The sequence below is a fragment of the Saccoglossus kowalevskii genome, chromosome 1 (genome assembly GCF_978046115.1).
Source record: "Saccoglossus kowalevskii chromosome 1, keSacKowa6.1, whole genome shotgun sequence".
Lineage (NCBI taxonomy): Eukaryota > Metazoa > Hemichordata > Enteropneusta > Harrimaniidae > Saccoglossus > Saccoglossus kowalevskii.
In genome coordinates this window covers 43,721,093-43,742,783 of record NC_140641.1, presented here as the reverse complement: position 1 = coordinate 43,742,783, position 21,691 = coordinate 43,721,093, and the positions used below count along the sequence as shown (strand labels likewise).

Here is a 21,691-nt window from a genome sequence, read left to right as displayed (position 1 = left end):
AGAGACAGCGATAACCAATAAGAACATGTTATGGGCGTTCCAAATTCCACCAGCGTGTATTTCAAATTTGCTTGGAACGAACACAAAGCAGTTGTTGTCCAGCGAGTGTGTTTAGTTTCTTTCGATTTTTATTAGTTTTGCACAATCCTTGGCATTGAAACTAATTTAACTACAACTGCAACGTATCTTAAGAACATTCTTTAGTTTACAAACGTTATTAACGTGCGTTGTTATTCGAGAAAACATCAACACTGTGATTTTTAAATCGGTCATTATCGTAATTCCGTTTCCGACGTGACAAATCTTTAATCACGATGCCTTTAACCAGACGCGGGGTTTCTAGCAACTTGACGACTCTTTCCAACGAACAGTTCGCACAAAATGGCAAGAAACAGCGAAAAAACAATCAACTGAAACAGGTAGGTTCGACAGAGTTACATTTATTACGGTTGGTCTAATAGTATTCGTAAATAGTAGGACATGTTTTTAACGTCTCCCTGACGCCTTAGAGCTTCGGCGTTTTACATGCGTTATTCTGTTAAACTATGGAACTGCTCTATGTGAAGACTTGTTTTTTTTTTCGTACACGTGGTGCTATCGCACTGGAATACCGGTGAAACGTTCTTTTTCCGAATAGAATTCGTAGCTATATGATCTCCGGGTGTTCTTCGTTTCGCTGTTGGGTTTTGTGGTAGCCCTGTATCCACAGCGTTACATCGAGTCGCCAGTGGTTTATGCGCATAATGGTGCACACGCTTTTGAACCAAATAGATAGACCAAATACATAACAAGAAAATCAATTTCCCTGAAAAAGATTTAGTTGAATTCTCGCATGCAAACAAAAAAATGGATTATTGTTGTATGTATGCGTATTGAAGGTTGAGGTGCATTTGTCTAGCTTCCTGTTTATTAAGTATTGCTAGTCTCATAAACCAACCACGTATCGAAAGGGATGACTGTTTGACGGCATAAAGTGTATTGTACTTCAAAAATGACATGGGCTTAATTCATTAATTGGTAATAACACTACAATGGTAATGGTCCCGGTAGTTTAGGTTGTTTAGTGAAATGCATTTATAAATCCGGCAGACATTAGAGCAAAAACCTCAGCATGCTGGTTGTCTTGGAGCAAATCTAAGTTGCTGGCATCCATTCTGCCATGGGAGTACTTGTGAGGGAAAAGTTTCAACTCTTGGATTCACTGGCAACACTGGCCGATATGCTGGCAAACAAACAGACATGCTTCTTTGTCTGGACTTGGTTGTGGCAGTTGCAGTTAGAATACTGCACTGCACGACTGTTGGTTGAAATTTAGTTTTTCTTTTGTACATTTTAGGTCAGGAGTTTATTTTACACTGTTACGCCACACACAACGTATTTGCTGTGGCATAACAAATTGTGAACTCTCGCATCTCTAATCCATCTCCCAACTTCCTTACAAATGTTCTTAAACCAGTACGTCTATGTGGTATTCTGGGGTGGACCTGTAGCAAAAGCATGTACACACAGTAAAATGACAAGACACAAACACGACCAAGGCTTAAAGAATACTGACCACATTTTATTGAATTACATTTCTTTTATAGCAGTGCATGCCAGATGTACTGGCATACCAGGTGTACATTAATTATCATATCAATAGTGTGTACAAATCACTACACCTCTCTTCACCTTTAAATAGTAAGCTCGGCACAGATCTAGAAGCAGTACCTACACACGAATTGGTGACGTCATAAAATACATGACCTTCAATCGGGGTCGTTTCCTCGGTATATACGAATTGGTATATACAAATTACAATAAAGATACTTAAGACATTACACATAAGGTAAAACAAATCACGTGACAATATAATGATAATAACGGTAATAAATCCTAGCTTAACAGTTGAACAGAACGCTCATACAGTCAGTCGGGTGACGCCGAGGATCACGAACTGTGTTGCAAAATGGCCGTGTGGTTGAAACTGGGTCATGGCGTTACGGGTGAGGAAGACATCATTAAACACTCAAAATCACAATAAAACGGGGAACTGGTTGCATATTACGGCGTAGCCAACATGGGAAATAAAAAAACGCCCAATACAAACGACATGGGTTCGAATCACACTAGATACACTCACCAGAACCGAAGCAATCAGAAACCAGCAATCGTTTGGGCTTTTCCGTTCAACTCATCGGAACACTGGAGTAGTTAGAAAAATGAACACCACTTAACGACCAACGTCGTGGCGTGGTACACAAGCGTGCCATCAAAATAAAACAAAATTAGCTTGAAAAGACAGTGGGTTCGAGTCCCGCTCAGAGCTACCGTAAAAACGTAAATCAAATAAACTGAAATCTCTCAAACCGTAAACAAGTAAACAAAGAACGTTGCAAAAAAATAATAAACCTCACAAAACTCCACCATACAAAACTGAATGAATAAATAATAAAATAACTAACGTCTTAAACTGGACGACGCGCAATTTGTTCAACAGTTTCCAGATTGTGACAAGAGATAAACAAGACCCAAGTCAAGGTAAGTTTTGTTAAAGTGTCGATGGCGTTCCCTATATTACGAAAACAATTCAGGCAACAGACGAATATCTTCTGTCGTGTTGTGGAATTTATACCGTGTCTGCGGAATTGTTGATTGAGGGTTCGAAGCCAGCAGTTAACATTTTGTTAGAAAGTTTCACAATTAAATCAAATATCCAATGATACCAGTATATTTATTTCATTATTTTAACAACTTGCAATGGCAGTGTTCGAAATACTCGGGTGCACACTGCACTATACACATAGGTTATTAGCTAGTGCAAGTAAACTCAAAATCCAATGTGCACGCTGTGCATGTAGAAATTAACACAACATTTTCTCATTATATTCACTAAGCCTAAATTAGTTTCAACCAATATTGTAAAAAAACTCAAAAGCACAAGTGAAAAAAATCAAATTCGTCCGTGATCGCATCGTTCGTGAACGCATCGATCGAGAAACTGGAAGTAAATTGGTAGCTTACTCGCGTACATTGTGAGAGTACTTTGGGTCTCGCGTGACCTCAGAACAGCATACAGATTTGCGCATGCTCGGTAGTCACGTGTCATTCGGTTTGTATACAATCATGTCAAAACAACGAAGCCTTTTCGAGTGTGGGCTATTGACATCGTTACAAAAATCTGAGACGGCTGAATGCCCAGTATCTCAAGCAACAAAAAATGATCCCGATAATGGAAATATTTCTGAACAAGGTGTAGTACTTGGACACGTTTCTACCACTGAAGGAAATATTGAATCTCAGCAGAGCACGAGTGCGGCATCATGTGTCAACATTGGGGGCCGCGACGCAAGTACTTCGTTTGACTCAGTGATTGAGTCGCCACCCACTAAGAAAAAAAAGTTTATCGTTTTCAACAGACGTGGCTTCAAGAGAAAAAATGGCTAATATTCGATGAAAAAAATAACGTAATGTTTTGTGATGTTTGTCAGAAGTTTGACCACAGTGGAAAGGTAAAAAATTTCGCACACAAGGGTGTAATTCCTTTCGTTTACATGTTTTAAATGGTCATGAAAATACAAGTAACCATGTCCAGGCTGTATTATCAAAGCAAGTCAAGGAATGTAATCACATCACATTTGTTCCTGACAATGCAATTGACTAGTGGTTTCAAGATAGCAAAACAAGCAGAAGACCCCAAAAAAGACGATATGGATCTCGGGTACCAGAAAATGAGGCTGCATGGTCTGATGACGACGATCTTATAAAGAAACTTTAAACTTTATTAAAACTTTAAAAGTGGTGCATTTCACAACAAGTTGGTGCAGGTAAATTTCAAGTTCAATATGCACACTGTGCATGCAGGTAAAAAATTCTAATTCAATCCCTGAATGGTGGAAGTTGGTCAAACACGAGTTCTTACACCTAAATAAGTATCAAATATTTGTCGACACATTTATTCTCTCAACCTTGTAGAGGTGGAAATTAATTAAACAACAGGTATTTACTCACAAATATAATGGTCAATATTTGTCCATACATTCATTCTGTCAATTTAAGAACTTGTAATTGTTGGAATTAATCAAATGAGTTGTCTACACCAAAATAAGTTTCAAATACTTGTCCACACATTTATTCTCTCAATTTAACAACTTGTAATGGTGTAAAATAATTAAACGAGAGTTGTCTACACCAAAATAAGTCTAAAATATTTGTCCGCACATTTATTCTCTCAATTTAACAACTTGTAATGGTGTAAAATAATTAAACGAGAGCTGTCTACACCAAAATAAGTCTAAAATATTTGTCCGCACATTTATTCTCTCAATTTAACAACTTGTAATGGTGTAAAATAATTAAACGAGAGCTGTAGACACCAAAATAAGTCTAAAATATTTGTCCATACATTTATTCTCTCACGTTAACAACTTGTAATGGTGTAAAATAATTAAACGAGAGTTGTCTACACCAAAATAAGTCTAAAATATTTGTCCGCACATTTATTCTCTCAATTTAACAACTTGTAATGGTGTAAAATAATTAAACGATAGCTGTCTACACCAAAATAAGTCTAAAATATTTGTCCGTACATTTATTCTCTCAATTTAACAACTTGTAATTGTGGGAATTAATCAAACGAGAGCTGTCTACACCAAAATAAGTCTAAAATATTTGTCCGCACACTTATTCTCTCAATTTAACAACTTGTAATGGTGTAAAATAATTAAACGAGAGTTGTCTACACCAAAATTAATCTCAAATATTTGTCCACACATTTATTGTCACAATTTAACCACTTGTTAATAGTGGAAATTACTTAAATGCGACTTGTTTAATCAGTTGACATCAATGCAACTTACTGTAAATGGGGTAATTATTCACTGGGTTTTAATTTAGCTTATTTCGCTGACTGGAAAATGCGCTAAATTAAAACACAGTGAATATGTACAATTTAGCATAGAACACATTATCTAAATGACGAAACCGTGAATTTAAAACCCACTTAATATGCCTGAAATGGTAAATCAGTGAAAATTAAACCCAATGAAAATTAGTCATTTTACAGTACCCGCAGACAGTGCACAACAGAGTATCATTATTGAGCAATTATAAACAGGAACGTGTCTTGGCATTAGGGTTAGGGTCGGGTCAGGTATGGGCAACGGAATTATTAACAGGAACGTGTCTTGACATTAGGGTTAGGGTCGGGTCAGGTATGGGCAACGCAAATGGCAAACACCCAATTGGCAAGATGTACACTAACGGGTTATGGCATGCATATAGTTTACATAAGTAAAAACACAAAATTGGCAATTTTTTTGGACAATTGTAACTCAATAATAGAAATATGTTGTATTTCTATATATATACACACTATATAGTCTTATCAAATGCAAACACATCCAGTTAGTCCATTGTGGTCTTGTGGGTCAGTTCTTTACATAGTGATCAGGAGGACCTGGGTTCAATTCCCTTGCCTGCCCATCTTTTTCTCGCAAACACCATTTGGCAATAAAGCTAAATATGACAACAAATTATTTAATTTGCATGACTACCCACATAGCTCAGTTGATTTGTACTATGTCAGCAATGTGAGCGATCGCTGGTTCGAATCCAGTATGTTTAGTTAGATTTTTGAATGCTAGTGAAGACAGTGCTCCTATGAGTAGGACTTAAATCCAAACTCCTGTGTGAAGACACTCGTGGTACAGTGGACAAGACAGTGCGCTGGGAACTCAAAGATCGCAAGTTCGAATCACGGATTGGACACTCCTACAAAAGACATGAAAGACGTTAAAAACATAAACAGCGGTTTCAAAAACTCAAGTCAGGAAAACAGAACACAAGAATACTACCCCACATGGAAGCCCGTCGAAGAACGAACACAGTCGAAGAACGAACACTGTTGACAGCTGTAGGTCACGTGCAACAACAGACACGAGGAGCATGGCTGCTCTCCAAATGGGTCCCTTCTTTTGTATAGACCCCCTAAGGATTGCTAATCCCCCTTTCTAACTCTTCCCCCAAAAATAATATATCGCCCCTTTTAAAATGTATTGAGCCTTAAATTAATGAATATTCATGAGCACAGAAACTGCTACGTCATGAATAAATTAGCATAATTTTAAAAAATTTGCATAAAGTGTAGGTACTCCTTCTGGAGCTCTGCCGTAAGCTCTACAACAAATTATGATTAACCAGTATTCAATTTTTTATATGCAATACATGAATAACTATACTTTTACAAATACAAATTACAATTGTTAGTACATACAATACTCGTCTAAATATATACTTTTTTTTTATTACTTTTATTTATTATTCAACTTTTTTTGGATTAGAACAATTGTTTTTATTTATTTTATTTAATCTATACATTTAATAAATAATCTAATAATATAAATAATCTGGTCTAATATTTGGTTTTCTTATTCGTGTTGACCTTCTAAGTGGTCGTGCTTGCTGTGTGTTTTGTTGCGTAATCTGTGCATCTTGCACTTCAATATTTGGTGTATTGTTTTCCGCAGGGAGTTTTTGGTTATTAATTTCATTCATAATTCTTTCTAACTCTTCATCTTCATTATACTTGTCCATATCAACATTATCTACATTTGGACCATGGTAACTTTTAAAGAAGGATTTATCTCGAGTAATTTGTTTATTATGTGCGTTGCTGGCTGTCACCATACTACCTTTGGAACGCACAACACGGAATATATCTTTCTTGTACCTTGGTTCATATTTTGTTCGTTTCGTATTTTTCACAAACACTCTCTCCCCATCAGGAAATGATGTTTGCTTCACTCTAGCATGTTTATCGTGGAACAATTTATTTTTATTCATGCTACAATTATGTCTTAACATTATACTCTGATCACCTTTAGATAATTTCGTATTGAGATCGATAGAAAGAAGTTTATTTTTAATTTTTCGATTGAAAATAACTTCTGCTGGACTTTTCCCAGTTGACGGATGGGGAGTCGAACGGTAGTTCAACAAAAATTTTTGGATTTCAGTTTTCCAATTTTTTCGTTCTACTCATGAGCAACGAATTATTTTACCCAAGTTTTTCATAAAGTTTTCTGCCAACCCATTCACTCTAGCGAATTCGGGGGTAATTGTTTGATGTTTAAAACCAGAAACCTTTGAATATGTCTTGAATTCTTTTGAATTAAACAGAGGTCCGTTGTCACTTAAGTTTATCGGGGTATCCATAAGAAGTGAAAATGCGATCAAGCTTTGGTATATCCGCTGCCGAACTTGTAGAACTCGTAATTCCAACTTCTGGAAACCGCGAATACTCGTCTATAACTACAATTAAATATTCACCGGACGGCAGAGGGCCATACATATCCGTTGCTAGAGATGACCATACCGCTTTAGGTAGTTTCGTTGGTTTTAATGGTTCTTTGACCTTGGTGTCAATATTAAGTTGACATGCATAACAATTAGACACTGCAGATTCAACGAGAGAATCCATAGCAGGGAACCAAATTTTCTCTCTTACAAGGGCCTTTGTTTTGGATGACCCCAAATGACCTTCATGTGCAGTCGAGATAATTTGATGCTGTAGTGAAGACGGGACTACAATTTTAGTACCTCTTAGAAGTATTCCGTCTGCGAAACATAATTCATCCTTAATTTGTTTATATACATTCAGAGCATCTTTATTCACATTTTCATTGATGTTCTTGTGCCAAATATTATATTTTAAACACTGCACAACAAACATTAATGTTGGATCATTTTGGGTTGTATTTCCGCTAAACTAACGGCACAAGGTTTGGCATGTTGTTGCACAAAAGAAATATAGTTATTTGCTTTAGTTACGTTATGTAGCTTAGAATGATTCGGATGGCGCGACATGTAATCACTGGGATTTTTGTCGCCCTGTATATATTGAACATCGAATCTAAATCTTTGAGATTTTATCACCCATCTTTCAATTCGTGCTGACATTTTATGCAATTGTTGACGATTAAATATTATAACGAGTGGTTTGTGATCGGTTTGCACTACAAATGTTGGTGAACCGTCGAGATACAAACGATGGTAATCTAAACCCCAAAATATTGCCAACGCTTCTCTTTCTAGCTGACTATAGCGAGTTTCAGTGTCAGTCAGTGCTCTACTGGCACAACTAATAAGGGTGTTACCTTGACGTAGAATCGCGCCAATACCAACAGGGCTTGCGTCTACAGTCAAAGTAGTCTCCTTATTTATGTCAAAATATCCTAAAGAAATGTCAGAACAGATAGCGTTTTTAATGGCATTAAACGAAGCTTCTTCAATATCACCCCAAACAAATTGTACACCCGTCTTTGTAAGACGTCTAATTGGCTCAGATATGGTACTAAATTGGGGCACCATCATGGAAGGCAAACCCAACATTCCCAAAAATGAACGTACCTCGGAGGCATTTTCCGGACGTTTCAACTCGCGGATAGTTTTGATTCGTTTCTCATCGCAACTCATCCCATTTTTATTAAACTTAAATCCAAAGAAGACTATTTCGGGAACCGAAAATTTTCATTTTGATAAACCCAGAGTCAAGCCACAAGCCAATAAACGAGACAGGCAGCTACGTAGCGCTTTGTCGTGCGAATTTTGATCGTTGCCATGAATAATGATATCATCTGAAATAGTTTCTATACCTGGAATATTTTGCAAGGCCAATGACATTTCATTCTGGCAAATTTCAGCTGCCGAATTAATACCAAAGGGAAGTCGTTTGTATCGTCTAAGCCCAACATGTGTACTGATTGTCGCAATGTTACGTGATTCTTTATAAAGTTCAAATTGGAGAGAATGTTTATTCGCATCTAATTTACTAAAAATGGTGGAACCATGAAGTTTTGTAAGTATCTCTTGTACAGTGGGAGTCGCGTGACGTTCTCTCTGTATAGCCAAGTTAGGAGCTTTATAATCACCACAAATTCGTACACAATCAGTACCGGGTTTAGGAACAATGACAATCGGACTTACCCAAGGTGTTGGTCCTTCAACTTTTTCCAGTATGTCAGACTCTTCAAGTGATTTCAGTTCTGTTTCTACTTTCTTGCGCAGATGGTATGGAACACGCCTGTGACTTTGACAAATTGGTTTAACAGTAGGGTCAACATGAAGTTTAATTTGCTTAACATTATATTTTCCCATTCCCGTAAAAACATTTGCGTTATCGCGTATTATTGCTTTTACCGACTCTGGACAATTTAGCAAAGCTAGATCATCGATTTTCGATTTATATGCAGGTGTTGAAGTGTGTTCAACGACATTCTTATTAACAAAGAAAACCGTATCATTGTATGGGTTAATTTGAATAAAACCAAGCAGACTTGCGGAAGAATATCCCAGAATTGACGAGTCTTTCGTATTGACAACAACGAATTCCATGTTTTCAAATCGATTCCCCATGTCAATCTTGGTTTTAACAGTACCCAATACATCAACTCTTTGACGTTTTCCATATGTAAATAAATCTTCACTAGTTGGTTCAAGTACCACAGTATCGCTAATCAACTGATAATCACTAATATTAAGAACATTACAAGTTGCCCCTGAATCTATCATTAAATCTAAAGACACATGGTTGATACTTAACTTCGCAAAAGAGTTTTCCGCCATATTTCTCATAAACATGAATATTAAACAAGAAATCATTATCACTGCTGCTACTATCTGAAATATCCTGATCATGTACATCGTTAATGTTGGAAACCTTAGGCTCGGATCTTTGCGTTTTGTTCTTGCTTTTCAATTTACGACAACAAGAAATAAAATGTCTGACCTCGTGACAGTAATTACACTGCTTACCCTTTGCAGGACAGATGTCTCAGTGTGGATAATGTCCGCCACAATGGAAACAGCTTGATGAACGTTGTGATGAATCTTTAATTTGCCGACTTCTTGTATTGTGCCTTGATTTCGTAGGACGTTTCTGATTTGCTGCATATTGAAAAGTTTTGTTCACGGGGTCTGGTAATTCGCTTCGTGTTCTGATATCTCAAGTGATCTTGCTAGGGAAATAATTTTGTCAAGAGTTAGTTCTTCCTGGAGAGCTTTTCTGCGAACCCTTTTATTCTTGCCTCCTTGGACAATCTGATGTTTTATTTCTTCATCCCTCACTGCTTGGTCAGAAATGCCACAATTGTTTATCAATTTTCGAAGTCATGCAACGAACTGATCAATACTTTCCGTATCATGTTGTACGGCATGACGAAATTGAAAAATTTCAAATTCAGTGTTCTTTTTAGGTGTGAAATAATCGATTGCCTTTATTATCTTTTTATAATTGTCGTCATATTCAGGTGCAGTAGGCATAACAAGAGTTTCGGAAATGTCAAATAGATCTTCACCACCTCTGTCCAGCAGCATGGCCCTTTTCTGATCTGGGTCTGTAATTTTCCAAGCAATGCAACTGTTTTCGAAACGGGACAACCAGCGCTTCCATCGTGGAGCCAATGTAGTAGAATCTGTATGCACATCTAAAGGAGCAATTTGCGAAAATATAAAACCAGCTTCAACTGCCATTCTGACGACTTCTAAATGGCTAGCACGTGTAGACTGGCGTAATAGTACTCACTGTGTAACAACCTGAAGAAAACAATCACTCTAAGTGCAGCGCCTTCTCTCCCTGTTCAGTATTGTTTATCCTCGTCGCCAATGTGGTGTTCTGGGGTGGACCTGTAGCAAAAGCATGTACACACAGTAAAATGACAAGACACAAACACGACCAAGGCTTATAGAATACTGACCACATTTTATTGAATTACATTTCTTTTATAGCAGCGCATGCCAGATGTACTGGCATACCAGGTGTACATTAATTATCATATCAATAGCGTGTACAAATCACTACAGTCTATATTTCCATTGCTGTAAAATTGCATTTTATTCACAAAATAAGTGAAAGTTGGATGTGTCCTTTAGCCAGTTAGAAACTTTGCGCTGTTCAATAGTTTCCATTTACCGGTACTGATGTAAAGCCCATCTGTCACGTGTGGGAGTCGCAAATTAGTCATTCATTATTTATAGAGCTATTTGTTTTTTATCTAGAAAATTCACAACGATGGTTTGCCTAACCAATCCAGTAGAAATGGCAAGAGAAGATCCAGTTCACCATCAGAAAATGGCCCAAAGAAAAGAGCTTTTGGGGACATAACAAATGTAAGTTATTTTATATGTAGGTTTTTTAATGTTACATTATTTGCTTCAGGGTTCTCCCCAGGGCTTTTTAGCGCCGAGGTCCGCGGCGCTATACCTGTGAATCTCGGCGCTTCACTTGGGACCTTGGCGCTATGTGTTCCCACCTCGGCGCTTGATTTCATATTTGACATGCCAATATCAGATGTGAAAAAGCTTTGTTCGCCACGCCGGTCGGCCCCGACCGTCACTCAAAATTAGTGACCACCACGGAAATGCTTCCGACCAGGACTATTGTCTGATTGTTGGTATAATTACGTACCGACCGACACGCATCCTGCCAGTCGTGGATTATAATTTATAAACAATAGACCTAGTCGCACGATACGTAGCGGCTAGTCAAATTTGTGGAATTAGCACCTCTTTGTTTGTAAGTAAATACTTTCTGCGATAGACAGTCTTTAGATTGAAAGCTAAAATTATTTCAAAATCAATTCCACCTCGATATATCATGGTCAAATCGGAGTTCACGATCAGTTCACGCTACTCAAGAAAAAAACAACGTGTTTATTGCGTGAATTGGTAAAATACATTTGAACTGTTATCATTACGAATCATGTAAAAACAGTTCCTTCAAGACCTAATTTACCTTTTAAAAATTGCAAATCACCTCTTTCGAAAGCTATCATGCAGTTTTCAATTGAAATAGATGCCAACACATCGTGCTACGACATCGCTTTACTTCCGCAATGTAATTATTATGATCACTACCATTCGGAAAACTTTGGGTTCTTACCGGCATTACCATGCGGCATTTTGATTGGTTAATGGAATTCTTCATCCATCGGGTCAAAGGACACATGCTAATGTTTCACAAACATCATGGCGGGTCTGTTTTTTTTTTTACCGAAGCGATCAAGTGATCAAAAATAATCGCTCCCGATAAAAATAAGTCGGATTTTACTTACATTTCATATCAAAAAAAAAAAAAAGTAAAATTTGTTGAGGAATTATTGCTATAACTGGTGTATAACATGGCCAAGTAAGTTATGTCACGTCGTAACTTTGATGATCGTTTTGAAGCTTTATTTGTTCGCTCATTACTGTAATTGTAAACGTTTTAGAAATTGATGGTACGAATAATAAATTACAACAATACGTCAATTAATTACGTGATCGATTTTTTGAAGGAGAATGTTTTTGGAGTGAATAAAATTATGAGATTCGTGAACATAAATCTGGCTTAACGTTTTGAATGCATTTCCTTCAACGTTTTACAAAACAATTAAATTGCAACAATAATGTATTTGTGTTTGTTTTTAGTCTGTAGCATTTGTATTTCGAGAATGTTTCAAACTCTTCTAAATTGTGAAACATAATGTGTTGATTCCATTAAAAAAAATATTTGCCCTGTGACTGAGCTCACTAATATTCATAATTGTAAATAAGTTCTGTTAATCAATGAAAGAAAGATATGTAAATAATATGCAAATTAGCCCCGGCGCTATGCGTTTTTTCTGGGGAGAACCCTGTGCTTTAATGATGGTTCTAATAGATCCTCTTATTTCCAGGCTGTTCTTAAGAAGCAAGAAGGAAAGAAAACTCAAAAAGTGTACACAATTTCTGCCAAAGACGGAAAAGCATCAAAGAAATCTTCGGAAGGAAATCTTGCACCACTTGCTGTCCATGAAGATGACAGTATGGAGATTGTTATTGATGAATGTACAAGTTCACAAGAATCTGTCAGGTAGGTTTGATTGGTAACAAGTGCCAAAATTGCTGGTCAAAATGATTTGAACAATTGTACATAGCAGGGAAAGTTGTAAATTAACATTATTTCATTATTTTCAGTTCAATTGATTCAGAAGTTCAAATTATGAATAAAAAGAACATGGATATGATGGAAGAGATGGAGCAAGATTCAGAGGTGAATGCAATTTCTTGGGACATGGTGCATATTTTCCAAATCGATCTAATTCAATATTTACAAAATTCTGATCATAACCGATTCCTTACTTGAAATAACTTTTTTCTGTATGAGGTTTTATGAAAGTGGAATGTGCTCATTTTCAGATGGACTCAGAAAGACTCGATTACATTGATATTGATGCAGAGAATAGATTAGACCCTAACCTCCTACCAGAGTATGCTAGTCAAATATTTGATTATTACAAAGAAAGGGAGGTAGGTTGTGTATGTGCCATGGTAAATGTTGAATGACATTTTTCTTAGTTTTGACAGTTTATATATTTGTGTATTTGGTAGTTCTAAGTAATTACTGTAAAACGTCTTTTCAGCATGTTATTTTTGCTAATTCAAGATGTCACTAATTAAAAAAACATATTTTCTCAGAATAATTTGGCACTTCAAGAATTGAGATTGTTATTTTATGCATTTAATCAAATTTGCTAAAATGGCTTGTAGCTTTTTCAACACGTTTTACAGGATTCAAAATACCTGGGCATTTGAAACATGGTAGTAAAGGTTATATCAACAGTTTGAACACATAGGTAGAACATGAGAATGTACAACACAAATGTTTTTTGATTGGACAGTCCCATCCAAATTTGCATGCAATTATTGAACTTGCACTGTATAGAGTGGCAACCTTACAAAATTAATTCAGTGGATTGGTTTCTGCAAGCAATGCAGAATCTATGCAATATGGCAATTACCTGTACACCAATAATCAACTGAATGTGTCGTAATTTGAAAAAAAACAATCAGTGAGCAATTAAAATAACTGACGCATGTACTTTCCCAATGAGGATCATAGATTCACCAGTCTTAAGCCACTATTGGGCTACCTGCAGTGAATTTGCTTTAAGTTTTCTATAACCCAAACTTGATAAGATATTAATAGATGAACCACTCAGTTTGAGACGTGGTGTTTAATTGTATGGGGTGCTTATGGGCAAAGTCTCAAACAAGATGTTTCCACCAACTTGTGTAAAGACTAGTATTCTGGGCTATATTAAAGTTTTGTACCACCCTTTAGTATCGCATGAGTTTACAAAATTAATTGATGTGTACATAGATCATATTCAGTGATTCAATTTTAAATTAATGCAATATTTGGTCTTGTGAGAGTCGGCTGAAAATGTTCTTTATATATACTATACAGTTTAAGATGAAACGCTGCATTCTCAAAGTCCCTATATGTCTTTCAGATTCTTTTTAAAGTTGATCCGTATCTGGATAATCAGACTGACATTACTAAAAATATGCGTGCTATATTGGTTGACTGGTTAGTGGAGGTGCAAGAGAACTTTGAACTAAATCACGAGACTCTGTACTTGGCAGTGAAGATAGTTGACAGATACCTCATGAAAAAGGATGTTGGCAGAGAAGTTTTACAATTAGTTGGTGCAACTGCTTTGTTTATTGCTTGCAAATTTGATGTAAGATTTACCTTTAATTTCATTGTTGTTTAATTCAGCTATTGTAAATTGTATATTCACTAATCTGAAGGTGAAAGTGATGTCTAAAAAGGACTGCAATCGTTAACTACCGCTACCACTTTCTTAGGGTACATGTATTCTGTAAGCAAAAACTACTCCAGTTACGTGCTACAAGTATTGTTTTGCCAATCTAGCAATACACTGGATGTACATATTTGAATCCAAACTTAATTTTTGTGTTACAGGAACGATGCCCGCCTGTACTTGATGATTTTATCTTCATTTGTGATGACGCTTATCGTAGGACTGAGTTTTTAGCGATGGAAAGGACTATTTTGAAGACTTTGAATTTTGATGTTGGTGTGCCATTGTCATACAGGTTTCTCAGGAGGTTTGCCAAGGTAAGACTTTCATGAATTGTTATAGTGAATTGATTACCAGTCTACTTACTGAAAGTGTGCTTTAACTTGATTCTAATTTGACTTGCAGTGTTCAAAAGCTACTATGGAAACGCTTACGCTGGCTAGGTATATATTGGAACTAACATTGCAAGATTACGATTTCTGTGTAAATTATAAGGAGTCTCATCTAGCTGCTGCCACGTTACTGTTGGCCTTTAAAATGAAGAGAATCATGGAATGGGTAAGTAATAGAACTCACAAAACTAAAGAGTTCATTGCAACTGTAAAGCCAGAAGAAAGGTTCACCAATTTACACATGCACACAAAAGAAAATATTCATTTGATATTTAGGTAGGTTCTAAAAACTCTTGCTCTTTGAACAATGGACACTTATTTACATATTAGCCTCCATACGCGTTATCTAATGCTATCCATAGCCTAGATGAACAATTGAAAATACCTAGATGTAAATGGCACGGCACATGCATTGATCTTAAGTTTGTCTCATTCCCTCATGTCGCCCCACAACTTGGTAGTTTTGCAATTCAGGTGGTTACATTACAACTTTCATTATGAGAGATGTCCAGGTGAATTCTAGAACTCAGATTGGTTTCAAGAACTACCTTGTGTCCCCACCTCGCGTTTGTAGAGATAATGGCAATAGTGACATCAGTGTGGGTCAAGCATACTTGTCTTTAGTAGCAAAATTTGTTCAATGGAAGAATACAGGCTGTTAAAGAGTATCCCCTTTGTTGAGCTTGGAATTTTTTTTTACTTGTACACTGCAGTCAGCAACTCGTAGCTAGACTTATTAGATTTTTCTCTGTATCAAAGTGCAAATTTGACCCATGTGCCTGTGACCATAAAATTGATACATTAAACTGTTTCTGGTCACCTTTATATTTTGTACATAACTTGCTGTCCATATAATCTGACAATCATTCTATTAGATATGCAGGTATATTTGAATTCATGTACTCTTGTGTTTTGTTGTAGGATTCAACTTTAGAACATTACTCAGGCTACAAGAGTCAAGATATATTACCTTGTGTAAAGAAACTGAATGCATTAATATCAAACCCAAATAAACAACTTGCAACTGTCAGAACAAAATACTCTCACAGGTAAGCAGTCAAACACAATTTGCATCATCACTGCACAGTACATTATCAAGCACTTTTAGAATTCTTAAACCATAGAACTTGCCATAAAGAGTTTAGAAACTACAGTATTTTTCTTAATGCAAGGTTCTGAATCTAGTTAGTGGAATGGTTTCCACTTAGTGCATTCAATTCAAACCACAATTTGCCCTATTCATGGGATATTATACAAAGCTTGGGTTTGAAGAGTGCAATGATGAAACTATTGCACTAGATAAGATGTTTTTAACATGTACACAAATTGAGACAATTTATGAAAGAGCATTCAGAAATTGTGATGCAATGTATCTAAACATGATAATGTAAAATGCTTAATTTTCCCTGGCATATAACCATTTTGATGTTTTAAGCAATTTACTGAATTTTAAGTTCACCAACTTGGCAGGAAGTTGCATTATTTCACATGGATTTAATTTAGTGGATTTTACTTATTAGTGAAAATAGCAAAATTAAAAGCCACTGAATAATGTCAAACGAGAACAAGTTAAATATTTTACAACTGGACACAAACTTTGCAAGTGAATCAGGTCAATAAAAACTAATTCTGTATGTGGGCAGTGTTAAAATGTTGCCGTTTGGATTGTAATGATTGTTTTCTTGTTTTCAGGGTTTTCTTTGAAGTAGCCAAGATTCCAAGCCTGGACATGTTAGAACTCTAATGTGTATCCAAATAATTTCCAATTTACTTGTACCAGACTGCCATCAGCGTATCTTTACATTTTCAGATATCTGCTTAGAGCTCTACACTGCCTTCAAAATTGCATGTCTCTAAGACTGGTTATACTGCCACTTTTATATTATGTCAAATGACACATTTGTGCTAGTGTTTATTGCATTCAGCAGCATTTAACTAATTCATAACCAAAGCCAATTAATGGCTTTTTTACTGTCACTGCCATACTGCTCAAAACACCAAAATGGCAACATTGCCAGCCAAGTTGCTGACTGGTTTGCTTATGTGTCTTGAGATCGTTAACGATTAGAACTGGATAGTTGAAATCACTATTACGAGGGTGCGCTGTTCAGCATTAGCTTTCATTTATGGGAGACATGTAAATTTATGCAATTGAGTGAAATAAATTGAAAGGCAATTGCATTGTGATTTTCTATTTGGCAATGTTGCAGTTTTGGTGTTCGGAACAATATGACAGTCACAGTAAAACAAAGTATTGAATGCTTGCACCACATAAAATCCCGAAACTATTGTTTGCTTACACAGCCGTAAATAAGTGTTACCCAATACTTCCTTCCCAGCAAGTGTTCATGAGACAGTAACTTGTCCACGATAATGAAGATGTAATTTGCATTTTATTAACATTAAGTTGCTATGCCTTGCATTGTGTATTTTTAATTTTTTAACTAATTCTTAGCTTTTTATAGTTTTATTTTAAAGTATACCTGGCATTCTCTTTTCAAAGTGTTGACAGGTATAGTTTATCTATCCTGCTTTAATTTTTTAGCTATCTTGTGTAAATACGTTATTTCAATTTTTATATATTTTTTCTAAAATTTCATAATTTATATGGTTAGTGTCGTCATGGCAACAATCTTTTACATGCATTTTATTCATATATAACAATTAGAATTGGTGGACATAAGGAGTGACTAGTTCGATAATGTAATTGAAAGTGACACTGCCATTGTTTTCTGTTATTGACTTCAAATGTAACTCATTTAATCATGAAATAAGAAAAGCATCAGTCGTGTTTATTCAAAAATTCACTTGAAACAATCTCAATTGTACACAACACCTGTAAATATAAAAAAAAAACAATGCTTCCCCTTGATCCTTGTATTGGAGAATTCCTATTAGAAGTTTGCATTTTATATCCAAAAGTTAACTGAAATGCAAGACACTGCTGTTTGATCTTGTCAATTGCTGTAAATAATATCGTGCTCATTCACAAAGTTCCTTTATTAAAAATGGTCAGATAACAGAATTTTTTCAATTGATGTTTTTACATGATAGTTTTATATTACAATTGGAACTTGAAGTTGAATGACATTTTGTACCATTTCTTTATGTAGATAACTTGAAAATAAAGTGGTATTCACTCTTAGTTTGTGTAAATGTTTTTTGTGATGTGTAGTTTTATTAATGTACAATCAATGTGGTTTTAAGGTCTGGTTTCATATGAAAACCTCTATCAGTATCTACCTTTAATTGTCAGATTTACATCCTTCAAATAACCTAAAATTGTAATTTTGATAATAGTATCTGGAAGTGAATATTAAAACTCTTCTAGTGCCGTTTTCAAGACTTGTTTAAGGTAGAGATGCAGTTTACCTGACAGGTATTTTAATTAGGAAACCAAGATGACCTACCTTGTTCACAAAACTATATTTTCTATTTTTTTTCATAGAGACTGCTTTTTTGGTCGAAAGTGATTTAAAAAAAATTAGCTTCTAAACCATGCTTCTGTTTCCTGTCGAAATTGGTTTATGGGTACATCTCTTTACTATGAAGAAAGTGCCGTCTTGAAAACTGTCTACCAGTTGTTAATTTTGCAGGGCAGCAGCTCATATTGCACTTCAAGTTTATGCATAAATTAATCCCCAGGCTAGTTGTCTGTACGATTGCTGTAACACTGTTCAACCAAAAACAATGCCCCGACGATGTTTTGAAGATAAACACATTGTCAATCATTTTTGAAAATTTCAAAACAAAAGGTCAAATCGTCTAGGAGCTTTTTTTTTTAAAGTTCTGGGATGTGCAGTAAAAAGAAGCAGAGATAATTGCTAATTTGCATAACAATTCACTTAGAAGTTTGCTAATGCTCATTAAAATGGCTGTACAGTTCCAAATTTAAAAGCATTGTCGTTTTGTTAAAAGTTAAATATAGTGCATAACATGGAGATCCTGTCATTTCTTTTTTTCACCATGTTTCCTTTTTACTATTTATGTACAGCTTTGCTAAGCATTCAAAAGAATGTTTGCACCTGTTATCTATACATTTATTTTTGTATTTTAAAATCGTTTTTTGAGTGTTCCACTATTCTACAAAATTTTAACAGTCTATATAGCCAAGACTGTTTAGATAATAAAAAGCAAAAAAAAAAAAACATTTCTCTCCTAAGTGCCCGCATCTCTACCTTAACTTGCAAGGATTTGGTGGGCAAGGATGCCATGTGATTTGAATGTAAAAATACATGGTTGAATTGGTCATTATCATTCTATTATGGCCTTTTAAGTTGTTTCCTAATCTGTCTTGAGTGGCACATTCAAGAATTTTAAACTAGTGTTACTGTAACAGGAGTAGACAATCTTCAGGAAAATTGGTAAAACTTGTAAAATGGTTTGCATGCCATAGATTAACTTGGCAATCTCTTGCTTTAACGTTTACCTAAAATGTAGTCTTATGAAGCCAAAATTGTTATTTTGAATGAATAAAATTGGATATTCTATGGGGTTGACATGTAATGAATAAAATTGGATATTCTATGGGGTTGACATGTAATGAATAAAATTGGATATTCTATGGGGTTGACATGTAATGAATAAAATTGGATATTCTATGGGGTTGACATGTAATGAATAAAATTGGATATTCTATGGGGTTGACATGTAATGAATAAAATTGGATATTCTATGGGGTTGACATGTAATGAATAAAATTGGATATTCTATGGGGTTGACATGTAATGAATAAAATTGGATATTCTATGGGGTTGACATGTAATGAATAAAATTGGATATTCTATGGGGTTGACATGTAATGAATAAAATTGGATATTCTATGGGGTTGACATGTAATGAATAAAATTGGATATTCTATGGGGTTGACATGTAATGAATAAAATTGGATATTCTATGGGGTTGACATGTAATGAATAAAATTGGATATTCTATGGGGTTGACATGTAATGAATAAAATTGGATATTCTATGGGGTTGACATGTAATGAATAAAATTGGATATTCTATGGGGTTGACATGTAATGAATAAAATTGGATATTCTATGGGGTTGACATGTAATGAATAAAATTGGATATTCTATGGGGTTGACATGTAATGAACATTTACTATAAAGTTAACGTAGCACACTAAGAGCTGTTTTTAAATGTTTGCAAATCATTCCATTCAAAGAATACCAGACTCCTAGTTCAGTTCATATCTTGGGAAGCTAGTGACAGACAGACTTTCATGTCAAATTTTGAATACAAGATAAGCTATTTGTTTTTGTATAGATTGTTGACTACCGGTATTCACGCCAACTGTAGAGCCTGCTCTTGTCGGCTAAATAGCCTGTCCAGATTAAGTTAAGTTTATCACAATTTCCCCAGACAGCAGCAGTCATAACGTGTACACATGAACAATGAATTACTGTGAAATACTTTTCGCTGAAAAGTCTTTTTGGGCGTTTCGTATGGATTTTATTTTCACTGATTTTTAACGAGTTAAATGTAAAATATAGAAAAAAATAGAATATTTGCTAGATTTTATTTTCACTGAAGTGAAGCCTTCTTGCATTTCTCCAAGGCTTTGTTCAGGCAATAACATTTTTGGATGTACAGCAAAGTAACACCATTGGGTTTGAAAATGTTATCTGCACATATCATGCACTAATACAGTGTCCTATGATTACTGTTGAATACTTTATTTTTCGCCGAAGAGACTCTTCAATGAAAATAAAATCCAGTTAATATACTTTTTTTTTTTATATTTCCCATGCAACACATCAAAAATCAGTGAAAATAACACCCAAACAGCTTTTTAAGCAAAAATTAATTCCAGCTAAAATGAAGTATTATATAGTACACAAGGTCTCAGGAAGGACAAACATAATTGCACATGTAGCTGTGTATTAACTCCACAATTGGTCTTTATCTCATGCACTGTTTGTCATATGCACATTAGTAATAACCAGTTTTGGTTTGTGTACATGTAGGTTAGTGTAAAGCCTTTCTAAACATAGAGCTTGACCTGGTGTCAAGATTTTGAATTTTTGATGTGAATCATAGTTGGCCAAATTTGATTCAAACTACGATTCTTATTATTGTACTCAGTACCTATAAAACCAACTCTAGGATTGATTTGGTTGGGATGGCTATGCAAATGTTTGAAAAATGCATTCATTGTCATGAAATATGCATCTCTGTCAGCTTGTATCTGATTATCAAACGAGTACTTGTCCATATTGAGAGATATTGCTCTAGAACAGCATTAATTAAAACAAAATTGCTTGAGAAAAATGGTGGGCTGTAACAGTGGACAGTTCTTGAAGCACGCAGAATGAATGGCAGTAATGGAGTCTGGGCAAACTGAATATCGGCACATTGGGGCATTCTTTGAGACCACAGGCACATTGGGGCATTCTTTGAGACCACAGGCACATTGGGGCATTCTTTGAGACCATGGCACATTGGGGCATTCTTAGAGACCATGGCACATTGGGGCATTCTTAGAGACCATGGCACATTGGGGCATTCTTAGAGACCATGGCACATTGGGGCATTCTTTGAGACCATGGCACATTGGGGCATTCTTTGAGACCATGGCACATTGGGGCATTTTTGAGACCACAGCACATTGTGGCATTCTTTGAGAAAATGGCACATTGGGGCATTCTTAGAGACCACAGACACATTGGGGCATTCTTTGAGACCA

General features: G+C 35.6%; 1 protein-coding gene across 1 annotated transcript; it reads left to right on the top strand.

Annotated features, from left to right (window-relative positions):
* Window positions 1-4: 4 nt before the first annotated feature.
* LOC102803313 (G2/mitotic-specific cyclin-B3-like) lies at window positions 5-18,154 on the top strand. The gene is made up of 10 exons (XM_085502394.1): window positions 5-419; window positions 11,035-11,145; window positions 12,693-12,868; window positions 12,973-13,048; window positions 13,195-13,305; window positions 14,292-14,522; window positions 14,768-14,923; window positions 15,012-15,164; window positions 15,920-16,047; window positions 16,691-18,154. The coding sequence occupies exons 1-10, from the start codon at window positions 315-317 to the stop codon at window positions 16,740-16,742; spliced, it is 1,299 nt and encodes a 432-aa protein (XP_085358520.1). The 5' UTR covers window positions 5-314; the 3' UTR covers window positions 16,743-18,154.
* Window positions 18,155-21,691: the final 3,537 nt, after the last annotated feature.

Bases quoted from the DNA above. Each gene is read 5' to 3' on its own strand.
- LOC102803313 (XM_085502394.1), top strand. From the start codon at position 315: ATGCCTTTAACCAGACGCGGGGTTTCTAGCAACTTGACGACTCTTTCC. The intron at 11,146-12,692 runs GTAAGTTATTTT...TCTTATTTCCAG, and splicing joins CTTTTGGGGACATAACAAAT to GCTGTTCTTAAGAAGCAAGA. The intron at 14,924-15,011 runs GTAAGACTTTCA...TTTGACTTGCAG, and splicing joins TTCTCAGGAGGTTTGCCAAG to TGTTCAAAAGCTACTATGGA.